At 46.0% G+C, this 18,260-nt stretch overlaps 1 protein-coding gene across 4 annotated transcripts in view; it reads right to left on the reverse strand.

Moving 5' to 3' along the window:
• Nucleotides 1–11,217: 11,217 nt before the first annotated feature.
• Nucleotides 11,218–18,260, reverse strand: part of ANKRD12 (ankyrin repeat domain 12) — a 333,910-nt gene continuing 326,867 nt past the window's right edge. For all 4 annotated transcript variants that reach the window (XM_082257365.1, XM_082257363.1, XM_082257364.1 and 1 more), the window contains one exon: nt 11,218–12,600. In XM_082257365.1, the coding sequence (XP_082113491.1) occupies nt 12,415–12,600 (186 nt within the window). In that variant the 3' untranslated portion in view covers nt 11,218–12,414. The remainder of the gene's footprint in view (nt 12,601–18,260) is intronic.

The following is an 18,260-nucleotide window of genomic DNA, read 5'->3' on the forward strand; positions in this document are numbered from 1 at the left end:
CATGTCGCCACCCTGACCCAAGCAGTCCAGAGGCTTCAAGATGGCTACTTCCAGTTAGGCCATCTGAAGCATTTAACAACTTCTCCTTCTCCTGCTGATCCCAGCCAGCTCTCTGCCAGCTCCGCTTCTGCCTCCTCACAACAAGAGCACCCCACAAAAGAAATTCAGGTCCTTTAAAAATGCCTGCCTGCTGTACTTGGCCCTCCAGCCTAGGACCTTTTCCTCTGAGACTGTGAAAGTGGGGTTCATAATCTCCCTACTATCTGAGGAACCCCAAACTTGGGCCCATAACCTTCTGGAACAAAAGAGTCCCACTCTGAATTCGGTGAACTCCTTCTTTGAGGCTATGGCTCAGCTTTATGAGGACCCCCAGCGTGCCGCTACTGCCGAATCAGCCTTGCATGCTTTACAACAGGGGAAACGACCAGCAGAGGACTATACTCTTGACTTTTCGCAGGTGGGCCGCAGACACTGATTGGAATGAGGCGGCTCTCAAATATCAATACCGCCATGGATTGTCCGAAATCCTCAAGGATGAACTGGCTCGTGTCGATACCCCTGCTTCTCTCGAGGGTCTTATTCAACTAGCTATTCAATTGGACAGACGTCTGAGAGAACGACGTTCCGAACGTTACCAAGGCTCCCGACCCACCTTGGTATTGCCTAAGGTTCCTTCAGCTACTGCACCTCCTACTGGGTCACCTGCTACCTTGAGCACGGATGGGGAACCCATGCAGATTGGCTTGATTCGCTCCTCCTTGACTCCTGAGGAAAGACAACGCCGCCGGCAGGCCAACCTCTGCCTCTACTGCGGTGGGACCGCCCATTTTCTGTGCAACTGCCCTGTAAGACCCAGTAAGTCTTACCTACGAAGCTCTCCAAACTGTCAAGTCTCTGAGCCTTCCTCCTCTCACCTTGTTCTCCCTGTCTCCCTACAGGTGGCGGAAGGGAAGGTTCGGCTCCTGGCGATCATTGATTCCGGGGTGTGCAGCTGTTTCATGGACTTTGCTTTGGCTAAGAGACTGGGTATCTCTTTGCAGCCGAGGAAACAAAGACTTGAGGTCCACTTAGCCGATGGTTCCCTGCCCAGCTCCGGTCCGGTTACCTGGGAGACCTGTCCTATTCTAACTACATCGGACTCTGGCCATCAAGAGTTTGTTCGTTTCGATGTAATATCTTCACCCATGTTCCCCATCATCCTAGGACTCCCTTGGCTGCAGGCCCACAACCCTCAGATTAATTGGGTCAAGAAGGAGATCCTCTTCACTTCTGAGTATTGCCAGAATCACTGTCGCCCTCCCGGGCCTCATAGTTCTTCTACCTGCTTGGTGGTTCAACCAGCACCTGACACCCTTTCCAGCATCCCTGCAGCCTATCGGGAGTTCATGGACGTTTTTGATAATAAGAAAGCCGAGGTCCTTCCCCCTCACCGCTCCTACGATTGTCCCATTGAATTACTCCCTGGAGCTGAGATCCCGTTTGGGAGGATATTCCCTTTATCCGAGAACGAACTTGAAGTCCTCAGAGTCTATATCAATGAGAACTTGGAGAAGGGGTTCATCCGTCCCTCCTCCTCTCCTGCTGGGGCTGGCATATTCTTTGTGGAGAAAAAAGATGGCTCTTTAAGACCCTGTGTGGACTACCGAGAACTCAACAAGATTACCGTTAAGAACCGGTACTCTCTTCCCCTTATTCCTGAACTTGTTCAGCGCTTCCGGTGTGCCCGAATTTTCACCAAACTTGATCTTCGAGGAGCTTATAACCTAGTCCGTATCCGAGTGGGAGACAGCGTTCGGAACTAGATTTGGCAACTTCGAGTACTTGGTCATGCCTTTTGGGCTGTGCAACGCTCCAGCGACTTTTCAACATCTCGTGAACGACATCTTCTGAGAATTCCTGGACAACTTTCTGATTGTTTATCTAGATGACATCCTCATCTTTTCTGCCACCCTTGAGCTCCATCGGGCTCATGTTAAAAGAGTGCTTGCCACCCTCAGGAAGTATGGACTCTATGTAAAGGCAGAAAGTGCGACTTTGAGAAGGATTCCATTCAGTTCTTAGGACTGATTATCTCCACCAATGGAATCTCCATGGATCCTCAGAAAGTAAAATCTATTTTAGATTGGCCAGCCCCTTCCGACATAAAAGGTGTCCAACGGTTTGTAGGCTTTGCCAATTTTTACAGAAGGTTCGTGAAAGGTTTCTCCACGATCATCTCACCCATCACCCAGCTGACCCGCCAGCAGGTTCGATTCCGCTGGTCACCGGAGGCCCAAGCAGCATTTGACGAACTAAAAAGACTATTTATCTCAGCACCTATCCTTCAGCACCCGGATCCGGCTCTGCCCTATATATTAGAAGTTGACGCTTCAGAAATTGCTACTGGGGCAATCCTGTCCCAACATCAAGGCCCCAAGGCGCTCCTTCACCCCGTGGCCTTTTCCTCCCGGAAAATGACTCCTCCAGAGAGGAACTACGATGTAGGTGATCGTGAACTTTTGGCTATAAAATGTGCCTTAGAGGAGTGGAGATATCTGCTGGAAGGGGCCGCCCATCCCATCATGATTTTCACTGACCACAGGAACTTAGAATACCTCAGAACAGCTAAACGTCTAAGACCTCGATAAGCCCGGTGGGCTCTGTTCTTTTCAAGGTTCAACTTCCACATCACCTACAGGCCCGGGTCTAAGAATGGAAAAGCAGATGCTCAGTTTCTCGGATGTTTCCTGACAACCCAGAGATGGTTGAACCCAATACCATTCTCTCTGCTCAAATTTTTTTTTTTTGCTTATCCAGCCTGACCTGAAGACCGCGATTAAGAAGGCCTCTGCTCAAAGTGCAGAACCAGTAACTCCCCCCTTAAGCAGACAAGATGGATTCTTGTGGCATCAAGACAAAATTTTTGTTCCCCCTCAAGTAAGACTTCAGGTCTTAAAAAGCTTTCATGACCACAAGCTTGCCGGTCACTTCGGGGTACGGAAGACCCTCAAACTGGTCCAATGCCTCTTCTGGTGGCCCAGCCTGAATCAGGACTGCAAGGCTTATGTTGGTTCCTGTGTCACTTGCCAACGTAGCAAGGGGTCCAAAACCAAGTCTTGGGGCCTACTGAGACCTCTACCCATTCCTGAACAACCCTGGAAGAAGCTCTCCATGGACTTAATCGTGGATCTACCACCCTCAGAAGGGTTCACCACTATTCTGGTGGTAGTTGATCGTCTTTCAAAGATGGACCACTTTTTACCCATTATTGGTAACACCCTCTGCTCTAGATACTGCCAACGTGTTCATTAGAGAGATACTTAGGTTACACGGGCTTCCGGACAATATCATATCAGACAGAGGTGTACAATTCCCCTCTAGATTCTGGAGGGAGCTATGTAAATCCTTATCCATTGAAATAAGTCTGTCATTGGCTTACCATCCACAGAGTAATGGGCAAACCGAAAGAACGAACCAAACTTTGGAGCAATATCTATGTTTTTGCACAGGTTCCCAGGATAATCGGGTTTCTCTCCTTCCTTGCACAGAATTTGTGTACAATTCTCTACACTCAGCAACCAATCAAACCCCATTCTGGGCAAATTACGGGTTCCATCCCTCTTTCTTGCCTAATGTCATTCCTGAAACATCAGTCCCTGCAGTCCAGGATCGAGTAAGTTCCATCCAGGCCAACTACCAGTTACTGCAGGATGCCATACTCAAGGCCCAAAAGGACTATAAAAGATTCTATGATCTGAAGAGGAAAGGAAATCCTGATTACAAGATTGGAGATAAGGTATGGCTTTCTTCTATGAATTTGAAACTGTCTTGTCCTTCTAGGAAACTTGGGCCCAGATTTATCGGCCCTTTTGAAATCAAGAGGGTGATTAATCCTGTGGCTTTTGAACTGGCTCTGCCCAGTTCCTACAAGATACACCCAGTGTTCCATACCTCTCTACTTAAACCAGTTGTACAGAGCCCGTTCCCTGGAAGAGAGGAGCTACCTCTACCACCGGTTTCAGTGGAAGTTGAAACCAAGTTTGAGGTCGAATCCATCTTGGATTGCAGGAAAAGGGGTAGACAGACTCAGTACTTAATTAAGTGGAAGGGGTATCCCCCTGAAGATAATTCATGGGAACCCATGAGCAATATCCATGCCCCAAGGCTTATCCGAGAATTCCATAGAAGGTTTCCTGAAAGTCGGGCCCGTCTGGGCATCCGGAGGCTGCCCCTTGGGGGGGGGGGGCACTGTCAGGGACACAGCCGTACTGGCATTTCTGCCAGTACTAGTCATGGACGCTCCTGGCTCAATCGACACAGCCCTCTGCTGGCCCGTCAGGGAAATGGCCATAGGAGAACTGGCAACATTGCCAGTAAGAGCAAAGGTCATTCCTGCCTCAATTGGCACTGCCCTCTGCTGGCCTATAAAAGGTGGCCATAGGAGCAGACTCATTGCTGGATTATCTCTCAGCTTCCTGTGTTCCTGTGCTTCCTGTTTGGACTTCCTGTTGTGACCCGGCTTGTTTCTGAACCATCTGATCTCCTCCTGGTGTTTGACCCTCGGCTTGCCTCTCGGACTTTGCTCTTGCTACTACCTGCCTGTTTTCCCAGTGTATGACCCCGGCTTGCCTAAGGACTCTGTTTCTGCCTGCTCACCTGTGTATGACCCCGGTTCGTCCCTGTTCTGCTACTTACCTTGCTCTTGGACTGATCACTGGTGTTTGACCCTCGGCCTGGCTTTTACTACTCCTCTTGTTGCCTGCCTTACCCAGAGTTCCTGAAATCATCTGGTGCTCACCACAGGCGACCAGTGCTACATGGGACGCTTCACCTGCTGTACCACTTCCAGGGGTGACTCGCACTGAGCTGCAAGGGAAGCCTTCTCTGCACTTCGGCCTCCATCCAGATTGTGACAATTGTTCTTTCTGATCCCTTGTGGATCAGTGGTTCTGGTAAGCATATTTATATCGGTATAACCTCGCGCTTATGGTATAGTGAAAAAAATATATAGAATGTGTCTGTGGATTAAATAGCTGCTTGCTGCAAGTTAAAGTGCTAGTGCCTTTATATAGTTTGGTTTATTATGGTTCTGGTAAGCAGCTGGTCTGTATATGTGAGCACCAAGGTGGAGGAGTGTTGAGTCCCCCCCCTAGTGGACACAACCATATTCAGAATGGAGCACCTTTTTCTTTCTTTTTGCATGAAAAAGGACAGAGTTTGGACTTTGATTATGTTTTAGAAAACGTTTTTCAGTTTGATTTTTGTCTACATATATCAGTAGTCATTAAATGGCGGCCAGCGGCTTGAGAACGGACCGCACGATGCTTCCGCCCGGGCCGTCAGGCCGCCACCTACAAGCAGTCATTGGTTTGCTTGGACTGCAGGTGTCCTAGCAACCAGTGATGTCCCGAGTGTGGGCCCTGCCCCTCTGCTTCTTACTGCGGCCCCCGGTGTACAGCTTCACTCCCAGCCGGGCCGCGAGTTGGGGCATGACGTCGTGTGTCCCCCTGCTGCTCGCGGCTCAGGATATATCATATTTATCTCCTGACACCTGCCCCAAAGGTATGTGGGCACATTTTAAAAAGTATTGCTGATGAGAATAATTGTTAACCGGTTGCCGACCGCCGCACGACTATATACTGCGGCGGTCAGCCCCGGCCAGGCAGAGTGACGTATCGGTACGTCACTCGCCTGTCACTGACTTGCGAGCCTATCGCGGGCGGGCGCGCGCCCGCCGCGGCTCGTTCACAGGCAAGTCAGTGCGTGTGACCGGCGGACTCGATGTCCGCCAGTCACACTGCGATCGCTCCTGTGAAGGGAGAAAGACAGAGCAGCTTGTGTAAACAAGCTGCCTGTCAGTTCTCCCTGTGTAAAAGTGAAGATCTGTCCGTTCTACTATGTAGAACGGTTGATCTTTGCTTTTACACCAATAGGAATGTCCCTACACAGTTAGAATCACGCCCCTAGGACACACTTAACCCCTCCCTGTCCAATAAAGTTAACCCCTTTCCTGCCAGTGTCATTTTTGCAGTAACAGTGCATATGTATAGCACTGATTACTGCAGTAATGTCACTGGTAACCCCAAAAGTGTCAAAAATGTCAGTAAAGGGTCCGATCTGTCCGCCGCAATGTCGCAGTACCGAAAAAAAAATCGCAGATCGCCGCCATTACGCGTTAAAAAAAAAAACACCAAAAATGACAAAAATCTTTCCCTTTGTTAGTAAACGCGATAACTTTTGCGCAAACCAATCAAAATACGCTTTTTGCGATTTTTTTTACCAAACATAGGTAGCATAAAACAAATTGGCCGAAAAATGTTACAAAATTTTGATTTTTACTTTTTTTTTTTGGGGAATTTCATATAAAAAAATGTGAAAAATATTGTTTTTTTTGCAAAATTTACGCTCTTTTTTTGTTTATAGCGCGTGATCAAAAAATCGCACAGGTGATCAAATACCACCAAAAGAAAGCTCTGTTTGTGGGAAAAAAAGGACGTCAAATTCGTTTAGGTACAGCGTCGCACGACCGCGCATTTGTCCGTTAAAGTCACGCAGTAAAAAAGCGCAAAAAAACCCCTGGTCCTTTAGCAGCCAAATCCTCCGGGGCTTAAGTGGTTCAAGTGCACACTGTTAGGCATATTTTGTTAAGGGGCACATTTTGTTTTGCCCATCAGAGTGCCCCATAAAATAAAATGTACTCATCACAGTGCCCCTTAACATAAAAGTGCCCATCAGCATGCTACTTATTTTATGTTAAGGATCACGTAATGGGCACATTTTATGTTAAGAGCAACACTGATGGGCACATTTTGTTGTGCCCATCAGCGTACCCCTTAACATAAAATGTGCCCATCAGAGTGCCCCCCAACATAAAATGTGCCCATCAACGTGCTCCTTATTTTATGTTAAGGATCACGCTGATGGGCAAATTTTATGCTAAGGGGCACGCTGATGGGCATATTTTATGTTAAGGGTCACGCTGATGGGCATATTTTATGTTAAGGGCACTCTAATGGGCATATTTTATGTTAATAGCAACACTGATGCACACATTTTGTTTTGCCCATCAGCGTGCCCCTAACATAAAATGTGCCCATCAGAGTGCCCCCTAACATAAAATGTGCACATCAGCGTGCCCCTTATTTTATGTTAAGAATCACGCTGATGGGCAAATTTATGCTGTGGGACACACTGATGGGCACATTTATGCTATCGAGGCACACTGATGTGCATATTTTATGTTAAGGGGAACTCTGAAGGGCACAATTTATGTTAAGGGGATAACTGATGTAAGTGGGCACTCTAATGGGAATGCCTGATGTAAGATGGCACTGTGATGGGGACATCTGATGTAAAGGAGTACTGTCATGGGGACACCTGCTGTAAGGGGGCACTCTGACGGGAATGCCTGACGTTAGGTGGCACTGTGATGGGGACACCTGATGTAAAGAAGCACTGTGATGGGGACACCTGATGTAAGGGGGCACTCTGACGGGAATGCCTGACGTAAGGTGGCACTGTGATGGGGACACCTGATGTAAAGAAGTACTGTGATGGGCAGAAACTTTAGCGACCGGACCTCCTTGAATTTTAATTCATTACCCCTGACATATATCATCTCTATCAGAGAGTGTCACATGTTGATTTTGCACTTGGCAGTTTATATTATTGCTTTGTAAGATGAAGTATATGGCACTTTTTTCATGTTTCATTAATTTATTCTATATCACAGTTTTTTTATTATGGTTTAATACTGTACTAGATCACTGAGTATTGTTTCATGTTTTGCACATATTTCATACATGATTTTTATGTCATAAGGTGAATTGTTTGGGGACAATTTATTTAGTATCGCTATAGTAGCGTATTCACTACCCCAGGTGCAGCAGTCCATGTAAACCAGCCAAGCAAACCTACCGCCCCCCCATCCTTCTCAAATTCTCCAAAATCTGCCTGCCTTTCACTACAGATTTGACCCTGACTATTATGAACCTTGCCTGCCTTGTACGTAGGCTGTCATTTAACTGCTCTTCCTGTCTGCCCAACGCACGTACTGGTTTGCTGTGCTCAGTTCGCGTCTGCCCCAGCGTAATGGCCAGACACTTTATTATTGTGTATAAGACCTGGGGGCAACTGAGTATCGGTAGGCCTGCTTGTCTTATGGGAAAGGGGGCTGCTATAGGTGAACACAGAAGCTAGCTATAGTTTCTGACCACCTGCATTAGGGGTACGCATGACAGGTACACCTTGTACACAGGCTTTGAAAAGGGAATTTTAAACAATAGATCTTAGAAAAAAAATCACAATACCTGAAGTTTGTCCCTTGATGGTACTTAAACCAGCTGTTAGTCCAGACCAGCTTGTCAAATGACCAGCATCCTACCAATTTCCTGGGATGACATTTCCTTGTCTTGCACCAGCCAAAGTAAACCTTCCATGTGTGATGGTAGAACATATGTGATGTAGACTTACTAGCATTCAGAAACAAAAGAGTAAAAAAAGACCTGTATCTTTTAGGACCTGGGTTTCAGAAAGCCATCAAAGCTAGTGACTGTGAAGCAGGTTGTTAAACTGGACTATAGGACAAAATATCCTGGCAATCTGGAAGAACCCATGGGGTGTACACTAGGAACCTGATGAGGTTGGAGTACCCTGTTGTTCTGGGCCAGTTTGGTGCAATGCGAATCACCAGAACGCCCTGCATTTTGATCCTGATAAACAGACAATGAAAAGTCTTAGAAAGGCGTAAATCAGGTTTTCTGAACTGATTCAGGTTGTACCGATCTCACTGAGCCACCAGGGCATCACTGCTTCTGAAAGAGGATCACTGCACTTGGAGATAAAACCTGGCCAGTTTATTGTTGAACACAGAGGTCGGAAAGTATGCATCTGATATCCCTGACCTAAGACACAAGTCCTGGAAAACCTCTATCAATGAGACCATTCCCTAGAGCCCACCTGTTGACTGTTGAGATAATCTACTTGCCAACTATCTATGCATGGAATCTTTTTACATTGGTGATGTTCAGACCAGTGTTTTAACCAGAAGGTCCGCTACATATTAACAGACAGGAGAATTATTATAGAAATGAGATGGGAAATGTAAACTAACTTGTTGACACAAAAGTGCAGTGCTGCAGGCATTACCTAAAAATGCAGCATAACTGACTGTTTAGTAAGCATAAAATTGGGTTCCTAAGCTATTTCTATAGACCACACCCCTGGGGTCTAGCAATAGCAGGTCAAAGGACAGGGCCCGCTAAGGGGAAAAAAAAAAAAAAGACTTTGAAAGGGTTTCCAGATGCTTGTTAACTTAATCTTACCAGAATGTCCTCAGCAGGAACGGTCAGTCTTGTTTAGGCAAGGAGTGCCTGGGTCTACAACAGAAACAGTCCTTTATTGGTGATAAAGTCACACGGCTATTTGTCAAAATCTTCTGAGCTGGGTTTGTGCTGTGCATTTTCCATTTAAACACATGAAGAGCTCATACTGTCTGCACTGGAAAAGCAGTTGGGAAAACTCAAATCAAATATCTCAAAAGATCAGGAAGTAGAAGACTGATGGGGGGGGGGGGGGGGTGTAACTGCATCCCCAAGGGTGCAGTTATCCTTTAATTTCAATAAACCCAAAACTATTACACATGTCTACTGCATTCTAAACATAATACCTTCATTATTATTTGTTTTCCATAGGAGTATAAAAACCTGTTTTTCCCAGACCTTCTTGCCTGTAGCGTCTTGCCATCCATACTTTGGCACAAAGCAGGAAGTGAATGGCTTGCCCAGTCACTAATAAAAGAGCATGCAGTCTAGTTTGCCCACATGACTGTTTGTAGGCATATACTCATTGTTCAGTGGCAAGCCCCTCCCTCTCTATTCCTCCATGGCAAGGTAATACCAGTCATATGTGGGGTGAATTTAACATGACTGATTGATGAAGGCGTCACCTCCCTGTTAGTTGCCCATATAAACACACAATATACAAAGGCTGGAGGGGAGTGTCTACTGCTGTGATTGGCAGCATCCCCTCCAAATATTTCCACCTGTTTTTATATTATGATTTCGATTGAGGGTTAAAACACTTTATTCATAGACATCCATACCCAATCAGCTTCTAACTTCAGCTTTTTTTAATTAGGTTTTGAAACAAACAAACTGGAAGCGGATTGGTTTCTCTTCAGAGCTGCGCCAGATTTTGCACTCTCCAGTTTCAGTAAATCAAGCAATATGTGTAGTTAGGGTGATAAGAGAGAGAATCCTTAGCAGTTAGGACAACATACTGGCACCACATTCCTGTGCATGGGTGTGTTTACACCCATGTGATCCAGTTCAGGCAAATGCACTGCATTTTGCGACCTGCTTTTGGGAGTAATAATGCCTAAACAGAAGTTCCAACCATTCTATTTGTTTGTTTTCCTGTCCAAAGAAGTGACAGAAAATCTCCCCAGTGAGAACAGCAAATAAAAGCTCAACAGATATTCTATCACTTCCCGATTCTAGGAATGTTTGTTCGACTTGATAATCGTAAGTGGGGTCAAATCAATGTTCGTTTTCTACCATAGTCATGGGAAAATTGGAAGGAGCAGGATGAAACATTTTCCTTGAATGAATTAATTTTTGGACACTGCATGTGGTTTTCGTTTGGGAATTTCATTAATTTTAAAATCGAATTCGAAAAGCAAGGAATATTTTCGGACAACATTCATCCATTCATAAATATACAAAAAAAATTTGTACGAATGTTCATATGCATATTCACATCCTAAAAACCTACTAGTGTATGGCCAGCAATACTCTCTGTCCACACATACACACCAAGGTTTGCCTGCAATTGGGCCTTAGCCCTCGTTCACATTGGAGCAACTTGTTATGCAATTTGACATGTCAAATCACATGACAAGTCGCACCCTATTGTCGGCAATTGCCATGTTCAAATTGATGTGACGCCCAACTTTGCGGTGCAACATCGATTTGAAAAAGTAGTTCCTGCACTACTTTTGGCGATTTCGGGTGCGACTTGCATAGACATCTGTGCATGAAGCTGCAGAGATGTTTTCAAAGTCGCACTGACATGCGGCTTTGATATCATGCTATTTCAGATGAAGTCACACAATTTCAAAGCCACATTCAATGTGAACAAGGGCTTAAAAGCATAACTGAAGGAGCACTTCCTATACTTTTTATATTTAGGTGCATATGACAGTGAAAGTAAAAAAAAACAAATAAAAAAACAATGATGCCAGTTGTCAAATAAATTTACTTACAAATAAGTTTATATGCGTTCTGAACATGACCAATAAAATTTATTAAACAATATATTTACATAAATATGTACAAATTGTAGGTAAATATTAAAATAGAACATATACAATTATAGAATTTGTTTTCGTTCAAAGTCTTTTTTTTTTTCTTTAAAAATAGGCTCATTTGAGTCTGATGTCTAACAAGATTTAATTTTTTTTTGTTGGTTTTTAAGATTTAAACAAAAAAATAATCTGAGTAAGTTCAGCAGGCTAACATGAATTCTGTTTAAGTGTTAAATAGCGATAAGTCTGGTGCAGTAGACGTGTTGAAGTGTGACGCATGCAATACCTTTTATCCATAAACCTGTACAAGGCCATGATCATGCCTTACTGAACACTGACAAATACAACACATTACAATAAAAAAAAAAAAAAAAAGACAACTTTGGTCCATTAAAACGGCAGACATAGGTTTACACATAAAATATCTATTTTATACAGGCTTTGATCATTAATTACAATACTATATACAAATGCACAAATATATATAGAAAATAAGTTATTTAAAATAAGACAATATTATATCTGTTTGAATTTCACACATCTCTTTAGATTTGATCCATTCAGAGCGTTTCTAATTTATTTTTTTCTTTTTTAGATGCATTACACGTCATCATCTTTCTTGTTATGTAATGGAACATAAACCCTTTAAACGTGGTGTAAGGGTGGGCTGTGTTCCTGCATTGCACGTTTAGGTAGATATCCCTATGGCACTCAATGGATTAGCGCTGAAGTGAGACTATAATGCAATGATGTGCAAAAGTCAGGTACCAAAAGCATCATAGAGAGGTGATGGACAATTCTCTATCATGTGATCTAGAGCTGCTTAACGTTAAGCAGCTTCCTGAGCTGCCAGTTTAAAGTGGAACTCTGATCCCAACAAAAGTGGAATTATATTAGTAAAAGTTGAGGAATCTTTTCCATAGTTAAATATATAATTAATAAATCCTATATGCACATCCTAGACAGCACGATCCTGAAAGGCCAGAAGGCTATGTGCACTTTGTATTTCCTTGAGTTCCTCCTCCTTTTAGAAACTTTTTAGAAGCAGTGCTTCTCCCAAAACTGTGATATTAAGTGAATACGAGCTTATAAAATGCAGCCTTTAGGGGCAGCTATTGAGTTCTACAGCATCATATAGGTGTCAGTTCAAAGTCGTCATTGACCTCCACAAGTGGAACATAAAATTCTTGGATCTCGTAGATACTGACGGATTTGTATGTAGCTGGATCAAGTTCCTGTAGTTTGAGCTGCCACTCTAATCTCTGAACTGCATTCAGAGCTGCTGCTTCATGCTGCTGCCTCATAAGTAAACATGTCTACAGAAAAAGCATAAAAGTGATACAGTTAACCGTGTAACACACAGAGCAACTAGTGATATTTACTGTGCAAAACAAGTGTACAAAAACATACCACAAGAATGTGTCAAAATAATTTGCAAAGCCAATTGCCCAGCTTTCCATTTTACCCACCTCCCTTGCACAATTCTGGGTGTCATAATACAGTGTTTGGAATACATTTTTTCAAATAATGAAAAACTGGATTTTTGTCTTGCCGTAAGATCCTTTTCTCTGATTTTCAGATCTTCTTGACCCTTGGGTTTATGCAGCCCCCTACAGTAGTAGGACACTAGGTGGAAAAAGTTTGACTACACCTATAAGGCAATCCCAGGGGGTATACTTGCACTTCCTGCTATAGGTCTTCAGTTTTGTAATAAGCAGTGTCAGAAGAACATAAAACCCAACTCAATAGAGGGGCGGGTGCTGTGTCCGTCAATAAACATCAAAGAAAAGGATTTTGACAAAAATCCAGTTTTCTCTTTAGTTCGTTGACGGACACAGCAACAGATCTTCTTGACATTTGGGACGTCCCAAAGCAGTGTCAACATGAGGGATGGGAAGAACACAGCAAACAACACACTTCCCAAAGGCAAAACATAGCCAAGCAGGTAAAACAGGAGCTAAACCAGGAACAACTGGAAAGTGGCCAGCGGGCGCTGAAAGAAAATTGCCAGGGCCGAAATATGGCCTTTGATGGTACCCAAGGCCAAATGCTGATCTACACCTCTTTGGAGAAACTCCAAAACACGAGAGACCAAAAAGGAACTGGGGGAGACCAAGCAATGTACGCCCTCCAGACTTGATGATAAATCTTCCTAGAAGTAGATTTTCTAGTTTTTAACAGTGTAGGAATCACTGATTCAGACACCCCTCTATCCTTCAGCACCTGTTTTTTTAACAGCCAAGCCGTTAAAGCCAGTGACTGTAAAGAAGGATGGAAGATCAGTCCTTGAGCTAACAGAACTTCTGTCAGAGGAAGTCTCCAAGGGACATTGGTGACCAGCCAAACTAGGTTTGCATACCAGTACCTGTAAGGCCAGTTCGGAGCCACTAGGATGACCGTAATCCCTTCTGCCTCGATTCTTTGCAGAAGTCTTGGCAGAAGAGTTATTGGGGGGAAATGCATACATTAGGCGATACTGGCCCCAAGGAGACACCAGAGCGTCTGTGATCCCGAGACCTTGCTATGAACCTCTGCACCTTCCTGTTGAGACAAGAGGCCAACAGGTCCACATCGGGAGACCCCCACCGGATACACAGTCGATGAAACACCTAGTGGAGAGACCATTCTCCCTGATCCAACGTCTGCCGACTGAGGTAGTCCGCTTGCCAATTTTCTAATGCATAGCAGAGATGGCTGGAACAAACCGTTCTGCCCACTTTAGAATGCCGGCTACTTTCCTGGCCGCTAGGACACTTTTGGTGCCCCCTTGATGATTGACATATGCCACGGCTGTGGCATTGTCCGATTGAATTCTTACCGGGCGCCCCTGCAGATGAACCGCCCTTAGGGTCAGGCAAAGCCTGATCGCCTGAATTTACAGGATATTGATCGGCAGGCTGGACTCCTTCAGATTCCAAACCCCCTGAGCACAATCCGTGCCCAAGACACCTCCCCTACCGGACAGGCTGGCATCCGTGGTGACCACCGTCCAGTACAGGGGGAGAAAGGATTTTCCCTGTCGAAGCACTGGAGAGGGGAGCCACCAGATCAATGATCCCCTCGTTCCCCAGCTCAACAGGATCAGATTGTCTAGAGACTGTGGGGTCTTGTTCCATTTGGCAAGAATCTCCTTTTGCAGAGATCTGGTATGGGACTGAGCAAACGGAAGCGCCCCGAAGGTGGAGACAATCAAGCCCAGCACTTGCATACAAGTCCATAGAGATGACCGCTGGCTGAACAGGAGCCGTATCGCATCCTGCAACTTCTGGAGTTTCACCTCCGGAAGAAACACCCGGGCTGAATTTCCAAAAATCTGTTCTAGTCCAGCTTTGTGGACGGGAGCAGAACAGATTTTTGGAAATTCAATTTCCAGCCGAACTCTTGCAGAGTTCGCACCTAGCAATGCTAACATCGGGGCCAAAACTTTTGTTAACACCCGGGGAGCTGAGGCGAGAGCAAAAGGTACGCCACAAATTAATAGTGGTCCTCGCCCACGGCAAAGTGAAAGGAAATGCTGATGCCCGACATATATTGGGATATGAAGGTAAGGGTCCTTGATATCGATAGAGGCCAGGAAATCCCCTTGATGAACGAATGCCACTACCATGCAAATGGATTTCATTTGAAATTTCTTAACCCGCACAAAGTGTTTCAAGGCCTTGAGGTGCAAAAATGGACGAACCTTGCCTTCCTTCCTGGGAACAGTAAATAGGTTTGAATAAAACCCCTGAAAGTGCTCCAATTCCGGAAGCGGTACAATGACCCCCTGTGAAAGCAGATCATTTACCGCCCCAGGAAGATCTCAATGGCGATCTGGGGCCAAACGCAGGTTGGAAGGGAAGAACCTTGCCAGAGGCAAGGACCGGAACTCGATCTTGTAACTGGACCGAATCAACTCATGGACCCATTTGTCCTGAATCAAGGAGGTCCATGGATCCGGATAGAAGCAAAGACGTCCCCCCACCCCAGATACAGGTGAGGGCGCCCCTTCAGGCAGAAGTGGGCTTGTCTGCGTTCCCAGGGGAAACTGCACACGACTTACCAGGACAGGGCCTCTTGGAACAACCTGCGGGGTTACGGGTGGATTTTGATCCCTGGTCCTTAGATCCCGAGGGACGAAAGGACCACTTATGGGCCAAGAAGAAAGGGCCACGTTTGCGACGAGACTCTTTGCTCCTGGTAGTCTGTGGAAGCAGAGTACTCTTACCTCCAGTAAGACCCTTAATGATCTCTTCCACGGAAGCTCAGAATAAGCGGTCTCCTACAAAAGGGAGATCAGTCAATACTTTCTTGGAAGCCTGGTCCGCAGACCAGTATTCAAGCCATATCATGATGAAGAGTAACCGCTGTCAAAGGCATCTGCAGGCTAAGGGGGTGGCATCCAGAGAGGCATTACAGATATACTGCAACCTGTGGACCAACTGTTCCGCCAGCTCTGGCAGATCAGGAGGGGACTGTCCCCCTTCCAAGTCCTGACACAGGAGCTTAGCCCATTCCATTAAGGTCTGGAAAACCAAAGTTATGGCAAAAACTGGCCGCAGAATGGAACCGGCCATGGTAAAAAGGTAAAGGACCAGGGATTAAGCTCTCTTGTCAAAAGGGTCCTTAAAAAACGGAGAGTCCTCCACCGGCAGAAGGGTGTCTTTGTTCAACCTGGAAACCTGTGAGTCCACTACAGGTGGTACGATCAGTTTTTTTAACAGGGACTCTTCAAAAGAATACCTTCAAGCGAAGCACTTGGGGACCCTGACAGTGCTTTTGGGGGAACCACTCGCCACAATGTTGTCAAAATAGGCGGGAAAGGGAAACACCTTTGCTGCTTTGGAGGCTCTGCGGGTACCAAATTGCACCTGGGCAGCCGACGCAGCAGTAGCTGCGTCCTCCGATTTCAAAGTTTCCAGCACTGATACAATCAGCTCATCCACTAGCGCTTTTTCAGGCGCGGCTGTCACTATCAGGGCACTCAGGGTGCGTGGACGCAGACTCAGTAGGGTGACTTTGCGGCAGCCAAATCAATCTCAGGATCTGAGGAGACAGAGAATGCAGGTGAAGGCTGAGGACGCTTTTTGCTCGTCCTATTTTGGAGGGCCATATCTACTTTGGACACCAGTGACTGCAGGACCCCAGTCATAGCAGACAAGGTGAACTGGGACCCCATGGGCCCCGCAGCCTCTGAGAGGGGGTCAGGTGGTGACACATGCTCCAAGGGACTCCATGGGATAACCTGGGGACCGCCAGCAAAAAGTGTATAAATTGCTGTTAAAAGTTCCCCCCTGTACCAGCAGCACCACAAGTCCCAGCGCACCAATTACTGCTATAGCAGAAAGAGGGAGCCATTTAGCACCCACAGGGACTCACCACCGAGAGCCAGGCTGCACGCTGTGCGGCGATCAAAGAGAAAGAGGAAGTTCAGGAACTGCCACTAGAGGCCCACTGCCGATTCACCACTCCATAGGCTTCAAAAACATGGCTGCCGCATAACAGCAAAGGGAAACTACAAGAAGATGGCTGCTGGACCACACAAACATGGCCGCCGATTATACAGCAGTCATCCACGGCAAAATGGTGGCTACACACAGCTCCCAGGATCCCCCAGGTACACTTGGACAGTAAGGGGGACCCCCACCAGGACCATCACCCCAAAAACTGCATTTTGTGCCCCCGACACCTGCAAACAGAAAAAAACTGAAAAAAAGGCATGGCCACCCCTAGGCGTGGGTGAATGGGGGGTGGTCCGCAGAGGGAACCCAATAGTGAGAGGGTGCTACATGAGGGAAGGAAGGGCACTCGGGGGTCCAAACAACCCAGGGAGGGGCCCATGTCCACCCCAAAAACCACCAGAAGGGAAGGGGGACACTACTCACCACACCTTGGGACCGGGCGGGCACCGCTCCAGGCAGACAACCGTACAATCTTGGAATGGGGGTGCTGCGGGCAAGAGGCATGCTGAGACTCAGGTTGTGACCAGGGCTATGCGTCCTCGAGAGGCGTTCAACTCGCTGGCCAGCCTCTGTCCAGTGGGACTATGTCGCGGCCAACCTAGCGCGGAGCAAAGGTTGGGTCACGTTCGCTGGCCAGACTGGGGAGATCATAAGGATCTAGGATATCCAGTCCGTCACCCAGTCTGCCATTTGATTGTAGTTCACACAGGAATGGAAATAAAAGAAGAAAAAAAATGTAATTTAAAAGGGAAAAAATGCTAGGACCAAAGATCCCAGCAAGGAACTAGGTCCCTACTACTGACTAGGCAGAAAAAAAAAAACTGAAGACCTATAGCAAGAAGTGGGAGTATACCCCCTGGGACTGCCCTATAGGCGTAGTCAAACTTTTTTTCCTACTCCTGTAGAGGGCAGCATAAACCCAAGGGTCAAGAAGATCTGGTGCTGTGTCCGTCAATGAACGAAATAGAAATGTAAAGTTTACTATATTCATATAAAAGTTTATTTTTCATAACTACATTTAAGTAAAAATCTGTAAGGCCCCTTTCACACAGGCGGACCGATCAGTTTTTTGGGTGAACCCGATCGCACCATCCGGTGCCCTCTATGGAGCGGCGGGCGTCAACAGACATGTATCCATTGACACCCACTGATATCCGATCCTCCAAAAACACATGGATAGGGGATCTGTTCCCCACCAATCTGGCGGACAGGCGGTCCATCTACATCTGACTGCCCATAGAGGATAGTGGGCTGTGTCTGTGTCCGCTCTGCATAAAGCATTTTGGAAACACTTGGGTCTAATTCTGAAATCTCAACTTCAACAGGATACAGCAAAACCTTAAAAATGAAATAAAATGACTTTCATTTTGACTATAATCACCATATCATGTGTTTTTGTGTGCGTTTACAAAATGAGCTAAAAACGCATGTTGCGTTTAAGGTGCCATTCATTACTAAAGGCACCCCAAAAGCAGCAAGAAGACATGCGGTAAAAACCATGCAAGGCTCAATACAGCAAAAAATTGAATTACATG

Source organism: Pelophylax lessonae (genome assembly GCF_965119305.1).
Source record: "Pelophylax lessonae genome assembly, chromosome: 5".
NCBI lineage: Eukaryota > Metazoa > Chordata > Amphibia > Anura > Ranidae > Pelophylax > Pelophylax lessonae.